Here is a 9341-nt window from a genome sequence, read left to right as displayed (position 1 = left end):
AGAAATAAATGTGTTCAAAGGACCATTTTAACCTCACTAGTCGGTCAAAGTTCACTAGTCACCGGTTACAGCAAGTGGCAAAAGGTCCCTATAAGAGGAGGTAAAGGTCACTGTAAGAGGAGGTATCCATCAGTAACTGTTCCATTGTGGTAGAGTTTTTAGCTTATACGTATCTCTCACTCTCACAGATACTCAAAGTAGTCTTTACAGATGAGTTTTTAGCTTATACGTATTTGTTCTGCTTCATTAGTCCTTGTTTCTCAACAGTTATTTTTTGGTGGTTTTACTTCCTCTTAATTTGTCATGGAAAGGAGAAGAAAGAAAGAAAGTGGTGGTTTTCTTTGAGCCTTCTCTTAACTTTTCTTGTTTTTCATCTGTATATATATACATATGCAACTCTGTTTTGATAAAACTTTCATATTGGTGAGTGATATGTTGATAAAAAAAACATCAAGATCATATATGTAATACTTTTAGGGTCAAAAGGCAAGTTTTTATGATTGATTTTTGTATGCATTATCCAAATTCATGGTTTTTCCACTGGCAGGGATGAATGCATGCCTTGTGGCATTGAGGGTGGATGGATGTGAATGTGAATGAGCTGAGAGATCATGTTGACAGAAGAAAGAGAGCACAACCCGCCATTGGCCAAAGAGATCTTCGCCACTGTTGGGAGTGTGCTCTCTCTTCTTCTGTCATCATCTCTTGCATTCCCACATCTGTGATGTTACCAGCACCGTCTGATCTGCATCTATCTAACACATATGTAAGGTCTTCTCATCAACATGATATGTGTTAATTTGAATGCAAACTAAAACTTTCTTTCTTCTTGTGGATCTGTAAAAATAATTCTATGCAGATGATTCTGTATAAGTTTTCCTTTAAAGGTAAACAGAAGAAAGAGGTAGCAGTTGTCACCAATTGAAGCAAGGATGTGTCAATTTTGTAGAAATTAATACTTTTCAAGATGCATGAGCAGATGTTGGTGATCTCTTATTTACTTTCTGTCAAGTAGAAAATTGCACCCTACAACTGTACATGTCATTTTACCGCAGAATAAGAGAGAGAGAGGAAAAAAAAACCCTAGCAGCACTCTGGTCCACTTTCTCTTTGTCAATAACCGACTGCAAGGAAGCTAAGGGGGGAGGTGGCCAGTGCCCCTCCTCCCCTCTGCCCATCTTCCCCTTCCTCTCTTCATCTTCCTTTCTTTTTCTCCCATCTTTTTTCCCCTCTTCTCCTCCCATTCCCCTCCTCAGATAGTCTAGATCTGTTTGGATCTAGGTCTGTTTGTTTTGTTTGATTGTTTTTGCAGTGTTCTAGGTGACTGGTATTGTCTTTGTTCCCGTTGCGGTGATAATAGTGATGCTGGATTGTGTCTCTTCTCGGGAGAGTTGTGATACTTGGTGGCTGATGTTTTGTCTCTATTTCAATGGCGGCGGCAGTAGCGACGCTGGTGATAGTTGTTGGGATCTGGTGCTCTTCTCTACTTTGAGCCGACCGAAGAACTATGCTTGGCCATATGATGTTTTCTTCGTCAGGTTTTAAGTTAAAGTGGAGAGGTTCTCAAGGATCATTTTAATGTTGTTTTGGTGTTCCTCCTTCGTGTTCTCTTCTAGTTTCTGTTATGGTATCCCTTGCAGTTTGTGTGGGTGTCAAAGGACTATGATTTTGCTCATAGAAGGCTTCTTTTGACAATTGGGATATTTTGAGGTCCTCTCCTGCGAGTTTACTATATGGGGTTTCTTGGTCCTCTCATATGGGTCTACTGTGTTGGTCTCTAGTTGCGTTTTGTGTTAGTTTTCGTTTTTGATTTGTTCTTTTATTGTAATGATTCAAAGTGACCTAAATTGTACTCTCTTGTTAGTCCATGACATGTGTGATACTCTTTCCTCCCATGGGGTTTGTCCCATGAGGTTGTCTTAGGAAGGTTTTAACAAGGCCATTGTATCATGTCGCTCTTTGTACATCTTTGGTTCTATGAATGAATTCTCTTTTTATAAAAAAATAATTATTTAAATTTATAAAAAATAAAAATAATAATAATAAAGGGCATGTCATTTTGCTCTTTGGTGTTGAACCATTTTTTGTAAAATATTTCCAAAGTACTTCAAAAAGTATTTATCCCTTCTCACTGTGCATGTGTAGAAAAAGGAATCAAAGAAAGAAAGCCATTTCTTTTTGTTATAAAGAAGTGAAGCCCACATAGATAAAGCTAGATAGTATTAGTTAAAAGATGGAATTATGATGTTGGGGAGAAATCATTATGTCTCTCTTAAAAGCCATTTGCTTTGCTTATAAATAGACATTATATTTGCTTGTAAACATACACGAAAGAGAGAAGAGAATAGAGTGAGAGTCAGAGAGAAGAGAAAGAGTGAAGTCTATCTGAGGAGAAATTCTGTCAGTGTAAACACCACAAAGAGAAATATAATTCCACTCACTAATATTACAGTAGTACTTCTCATACTCTGGTTATTTTAGTTCCATAACACTTTTAAATTTTTTGAATTATTTTTCAGCTCTTGCTCAAATAAGGTCAGTTTACATTATTTTCATAGTGAAGCACAGTCCATCAATTGGCTTTGCATTTTGCTAATAATCTTTTCGTTTCTACTAGTACGTAGTACAGATATTGTCATCCATTTTGTGCACCAACATTGAAATGTTCCACAGAAAACCTTGGTTTATGTTGTAAACTGTAACCGCCTTGAAATCGGCACATATTTTCTTTTTGGTTTTCATGACCTACAGTGTGTAGAAGAATGATACAAGAATTATCTGCTGGATTGTGAGGGACTTAAAAGTGCCATACTCCTGGCTTATCCTCTATGTGCAGGGAACATGAAAAGCCTGTAACGTTTTGCAAGGAAAGATCGGAGAGGGAGATCACAGAAAAGGCTAATTATGAGAATTCAGTGAAAGCCGCTTTACACAGATTCTTAGGCCATTATCCGAAAGTTCTACCTAAAATGAGGGGAAGAAAGCAATTTAATCCAAAGATTTTCAGGGTTTCTCAGGCAGTCTTATCCAAATAATTCTTGCAACTAATGCCAGTGTCAAACCAAAGTGAAGAGATGTACCCCCAGAGCTATAAGCAAGTTACAGAACACTCTACCGAAAAAAACAGAAAATCATAAAACTAATAAGATTGAATAGTATAGAAATCATTTCTGTCTACATTCAACTCTTAAGCCAGTTACATATCTTTTATTGTCACTACAAAGAAAATTGATTACAAGAGATGTTACTTGAACGAGTCATTACAATTGAAATATTCAAGCAAGCTTCTTTTGTCCTGATAAAGCAGAGACCACACAGTTCAATAGATTGCTTTGAACTCAGGCCAGTGAACTCTATAGTCTCTAATCTTCAAATTACAGGATTAAAAAAGCAGTGGTAAAAAGTAAAGAACAAAAGAATTCATCTATCTATAAACTCTGCAATCTGCATATATTGCCTAATAAACCATGAAACCTATTTCAGTTAATAATGATCTCACACATAGAGCTGGTGGGGCTGCTGCATTCTTCACAATCTGAAACAATGTCATCAATAGACAAAGGCAATCCACTAGAAAAACTGAGACTTGGTTTCACCCTTGGCACGCCTAGAAGTTCTGCCTCATTACTCAGGATTTGTAAAACTCTCCTCATTGTGGGCCTCTCTGCACTATCTGGATTAGCACAACTTAAACCCACAAGTAACAGCTTCCTCATTTCTTCCACTTCAAACTCCCCATTCAACCTCTTGTCAGCTGCTTCGATAATCCTTCCTTCCGAGTGCAGTCCCCAAACCCAATCCACCAAATTCACCATTTTGAGACTGCCTGGTTCTCTCTCTATTGGTCTCCTCCCACAAGCCACTTCAAGGATGACCACACCATAGCTAAAAACATCAGTCTTCTCAGTTGCCTTCCCATACTGAAGATACTCAGGCGCAAGGTATCCCATTGTTCCAGCCGTTAGTGTAGAAACAGGGCTCTTATCATGATCCATGAGCTTTGCCAATCCGAAATCACCAAGCCTCGCATTAAAATTCCCATCGAGCAATACATTTCCAGTCTTTATGTCTCTGTGAATGACTTGCTGTTCACATTCTTGATGCAGATATGTTAAAACAGATGCCAAACCAACTGCAACATTTAGTCTATGGTACCAATCCAATAAGGTACCTTGTCCAGATTCTTGGTAAAGCACCTTTTCAAGGCTCCCATTAGGCATGAAATCATAAACAAGAAGCAATTCACCCTTCTCAACACACCAACCTTGGAGTTGAACCAAATTCTTATGCCTCAAACCAGCAATAATAGACAACTCAGAAAGGAACTCAGTTTTACCTTCATGGGAATGCTTGGATCTTTTCACTGCAGAAATAGTCCCCGAAGAGACAAAAAAGGCTTTGTACACAGTTCCAAATGCTCCATGACCAATAATCCTACTAGAATGAAACCCTCCTGTGGCTGACTTGAGCTCTTTGTAACCAAACTCTCTTGGCCCTGCTATAACCTCTGCTTTGAAGCTTTTCTGTCTTCTCATGTTCATCCATTTGCTCACAGAAACATAACCAAACACCGCCAGAGCGACACAAAAGAAGGCCGGCCCGGCAATCCCAAGGCCTAAACCAAGCCTCTTGTGGTGTTTATTGGTGGAATCAGATACCGGAATCCTCGGACTCACCACCACATAAGTATCAGACACATTGTGAGGCTGCAATCTTGGTCTTGTAGGAACAAACCCAAATGTATGAAAGCTCCAATTCTCAATCAGATGAACCTCAGTACTCCCCTCAGTAGAAGCCGAAAAACCCACATACATAGCCTCCTTTAGATACTCAGAGAGGTCAATATCCACACTCAAAGCCGGTTTTCCGGGCTTGAAACCCGAATAACTCAAATACACTTTGAGCCTTTCTTGGTCATTCTTGTAATCAATCCAAGCTGTAATAGAATTCCCACTTTTGAATTCAACATCTTGCAAGATTGGATCTGCGGTCTTTATTGAAGTGAGGCTCTCAATGTCCAAACCAACATGGTTATCGTTGGGGTCGTTGAAATGCAAATCGAGCCTGGTATCAAACTCAATGGCCACGAACTTGTTCTTGGTTAATTGGGAGGAATTAACAAGACCCAGATAACCTCCTGGGCTGCCAAGTATCCTGTTACTAGGTGAGAAGAAAAACGACATGCCGTCTCCATACGAGCTCGGATTGACATTGGTGATGGAGAAAGAAAACCTTGTAGAGAAGGAAGCTGTGATATTGGCTTCAGGGTCGAAGAACTTAATTGGGTTGTTGTAGATTACAGTTCCGGCGCTTGAGGACGGCACGGTGAGCTCACGAGTGAGGCCTACCACGCCGTTTCGGATGTGGGAATCCCCGAGGAAGGTGAGGTTTCGGAAATTGAAAGAGGGGAAATCAAAGTTCACGTTTTCTGCGGAGGCAAAAGGCGGGTCTGTGAAGAAGAAGAAGAGGCTCATGAAGACGACCCAGAAAACAAGAAGCTTTCTTGGAGCCATGGCTGTGGAGAATTCGATTGGTGTTGAGTGAAAAGAAGTGGGCTTTTCTTTTTCTTTGCAAAAGCAGAGAGCTTGAAGTTTGTGAGGGAGAACATGTGGAGTTCTTGGAGGTTCAGAGAGAGAGAGAGAGAGAGAGAGAGAGAGTGGGTTTTAAACGGTTGGGGAATGGGCGCGTGGGTCGGTTTGAAAGGAATAGTAGACTGAGAGGGCTTTGCAACGGTTATGTGGGACTTTTGGTAGTGGGGAAGTCCTGAAAACGACATCGTATTAGAGGCTCTTGGAATTTCATATTCCTTATCGAAAAGAAGTAAATTTTATTAACCGGAAGCAGTTTGGGAACATTTGTCCAACTTTATCATAGTTCATTTGGGTTTGACGGGAATAATTTTCAACCATTGATGAGTAGTGTTAGGTTTTTAGTGAGTCCTATTCGATCAACATTTGTTCATTCTTAATACGACATAAATTACTTGGCATTGATCGATTTGCAAGAGAACTTATTTAAGTCAAAAGATATGATATATTACGTTGTTATACTACCAAGTGATGAAGTACTGTATGGTATTAGATTCTTAACATGTCATATATTTAACAAGAAAGCCTTGCTATTTTTTGTTTTTTGTTTTTTGTTTTTTGTTTTTTTTTTCCAGTTTTGTAATTTGGATAGTTGTGTATTATTATTAGAGTAGTAAGATTTGGTTTTGGAGATTTCAGTGCTGACAAGAGAAGGCTGGAGATTTCAATAATGCCATGTGATCATCGAGTCAAAGATCCAAAATTCCGTATCCACCAAGCTCAAATGGGACAACACACGTCATGTAGCCGTTACCACATTAAAAACATACACAAAACCACATTAGTTTTTGTCTAATTCATAGATGTTTGGTAGGCCTCACTAACCTGGACTGGACAAAATAGCACTTAAAACTCATGTTTGGCAAGAGAGAGGACTAACTTAAATGAGACTATGCAGTCCAACAGTGACAAAAATGGCTCACTAGCTCCTCTAATATAATGAGCCTAAAATGTGGTTCACAAAATAGTACTGTCGCTAAACTGAACAGGCGAGTCCAACACTGGTCTGGCTTCTCTTCCCTGACGCCATTCATCACTTTCTCTTCCGCAACTTCCCTACCTCAACAAAATTGAAGCTCCAAGAAGTATATTTTCTTGATTGAAAAAACTAAAACTCCAAGATCTGATTGGACCCAACAATAAAAGAAAAAAAACGTATTTTTAGAATTTCTTCCGATCCAACTCTGGAAACCCATCTCCTCCGACCCATCGTCGTCCACTGCACTGCCCCCAACCTGATATGGATTTTAAAAAAAAAAACCTGATATGGATTTGGTTGAAGAAAGAGAGGGGAAAGAGAGAAAAATAAGAAGAGAGAAGGAGGAGGGGAGGGGGGCTTGGTTGTCGAATAAAGAGGAGAGAAGGGAGGAGGATGGATGGAGAGAGGAAGAGAGGACGGAAGGGGTGGGTGGGGTTTGGGATATTTGTTTTGGGTTAAAAATATTATCTTTAAGAATATTAAAAATCAGCTTCTTTAAAAAAATATAAGAATATTTATTTATTTATTATTGTTTTAAATCTTTGAATTGGGTTTCTTTGCAACATTTATTTATTTTAAGTCAAAATTCTTAATTAAATTTAAATATTACAAGAATTATTTTTTAGTCCGATGCACCAAACATAGGTCTTCACTATTTTTACAATTCAACTTCTTAGTCCGACGTATTACCAAACGTAGGTCAGTACTTAATCCAGCTTAGGCCAATCCGAGCTAATCCAAGACAGTCCCAGGATTTAGTCCAGTCTATGACAGTCCGACGTACCAAACGACCCCATATAGTATTATCGGAGGATACAATCATTTAATAACAATGGTGGGTGCAGAGAGAGATGCTTGTTCATGCTGTAAGCTTTGTTCTAATTAAAATTTTAAATTAATTACACTTTGTTACATCAAAATGCTTACTATCTGTATTTTTTTAACCTAAAAAAAGAAAGAAATAATGTGTTGTAACTTAAAAGCATTATCTTGTAAAATTCTGTATATTGTGTATATTAATTTTTTTTTAGGAAGTATATTGTGTATATTATTGATAGCAAAGAATGTATAAATCTATATATATCTATATATATAAAGCAAAAGGCAGAGAATAGTGAAACATTCAAAATACCAGAAAATGCCCTTTGTTAATTCAAACATTAAGAATTGAAATTATTAATTAAATGAGGATAATATGGTAAATTCACACTTTTTCTTATTTAAAAAATTAAAATTAAAAGAAAATTAAAATAATGAATCCTATTTTTATGGAACACAACTACCTATTATATTTTTTAATTCTAAAATAAATTTAAATTTAAAAAAAAAAAAGTCTCTCGCATGCGCGGAAGCTCGTGCAGAGAGACTAATAAATAGAAGATACAAACATTTTACTCCATCTCAAACGATGGAGAAAATGTTTGTGGGCCAAAACTTTAAAGAGTAAGTGAAAGGAACATACAATATGCGGTCGTGCTCCTCTAAATCATTATGAAAGAAGCATCATAAACATTTTTAGGTTCTCAAAGAAAATTTTATAATTAATATATGTGAGCATCCAATCCAGTCTCTCCTTCTCGCCTAGAGTCGTGAGAGTTTCTAGAGTGTGATAAAGAGTCCAAGATTACTCTTCTGGTAGTGTAGTTGAGTGCATGTCACTGTGGAAGGCTTTATTCTCTTGGCTAGGTAAGATTCTTGATTGTCACTTTGCTGCCACGGATGCGTTTGTGGACAAACTTACCACGCAACTCAATCTCACTGAGGATGAAAACAGGTCTATAGTATTTGAGCGACCTATTGGAAACAATAGGCAAGCTCAATGTCTCTTTTTAGTTGGGAGGCTTCTCATCCCGAAGGATTTTAAGGTACATTTCTTTATGAGGACCATGAAGAAGCTTTGGTCACCAAGAGCATGTGTAGAGATCTGCCAGTTGGAGCACGGGAGGTTTTTGTTCTCCTTTTTGTCAGAAAGTGATAGAAATTGTGCGCTCAAAGGTAGTCCTTGGAATTTTGAGAACGCTCTTATGATCTTGGGAGAAATTGATGGTTTTGAAGACCCCCATCAAGTTCCTCTGTAATATTCCAAACCAAAAATTCATAATTAAGGAATATTTTATTTTGCGAAAAGACAATTTTGCCTTCATAATATTTTATTAAGAAAAAGGTGACTTTTTGATCGAGAAGGAATTTGACAATTCCGCTTGGCCATTGCGTAGAGCATGGTGAAACGAGTTCATAGACACGTAGTGGGCCCGAATCGGAGTTGTAACGAGAAAGTTATGGTCAAAAGAGTCTCAGTGGCATAACCGTAAATATTTCGAAGTTGAATCTATAAAAAACCAGTCAGCTCTCTCCTTTCGCGCAAAAAACTGCCCGCCGCCTTCCAGAGCTTGCTGGCGCCGCCTCAAGGCACCACATGCCACGGGACCGGTGGCAATGGAACCGCCGTCGAGTCCCCTATCTTTTCCGACCCTTCCCCGCCGGCTGCACGGCCTGTGCTGGCCGAAAATTACAGAAAAGCGACGGGAACTCACAGAAACTTTAAGGTCGCCGATCTCCCTCATCCTGCCACCATTTCTGTCGACCCAGGCACCCGCGACCAGACAGGCCCGCAAGAGAGACCGTCAGAAGGTCTAGCGAGCTCGGACCAGGAGTGAGTGGACTTTCTTTCATAAATGATTTTATATAAATGAGTTATATAAATGCTTTATATAAATGAGTTTACATAAATGATTTTATATTGATTTTATATAAATAAGTTTTTATAAAGGAGT

General features: G+C 38.5%; 1 protein-coding gene and 1 long non-coding RNA gene across 3 annotated transcripts; one reads left to right on the top strand and one right to left on the bottom strand.

Moving 5' to 3' along the window:
- LOC18774050 lies at window positions 338-2005 on the top strand. Its single transcript, XR_002271965.1, has 2 exons — window positions 338-766; window positions 860-2005. It is a non-coding gene; the product is annotated as an uncharacterized LOC18774050 (long non-coding RNA).
- On the bottom strand, window positions 3157-5905 carry LOC18773109 (probable L-type lectin-domain containing receptor kinase S.7). Of its 2 annotated transcripts, XM_020565323.1 has the most exons (2): window positions 5233-5905; window positions 3157-5142 (listed from the first exon to the last, which is right to left on the bottom strand). In XM_020565323.1, the coding sequence occupies exons 1-2, from the start codon at window positions 5511-5513 to the stop codon at window positions 3480-3482; spliced, it is 1944 nt and encodes a 647-aa protein (XP_020420912.1). In that variant the 5' UTR covers window positions 5514-5905; the 3' UTR covers window positions 3157-3479. The 2 variants fall into 2 exon arrangements, with proteins under 2 accessions (XP_020420912.1, XP_007208330.1); XM_007208268.2 differs by having other exon boundaries at window positions 3157-5905.

The sequence above is a fragment of the Prunus persica genome, chromosome G6 (assembly GCF_000346465.2).
Source record: "Prunus persica cultivar Lovell chromosome G6, Prunus_persica_NCBIv2, whole genome shotgun sequence".
In the NCBI taxonomy this organism is placed as follows: domain Eukaryota; kingdom Viridiplantae; phylum Streptophyta; class Magnoliopsida; order Rosales; family Rosaceae; genus Prunus; species Prunus persica.
Note: the sequence above shows the minus strand (reverse complement) of the source record. Positions and strands in the feature narration are given on the sequence as shown.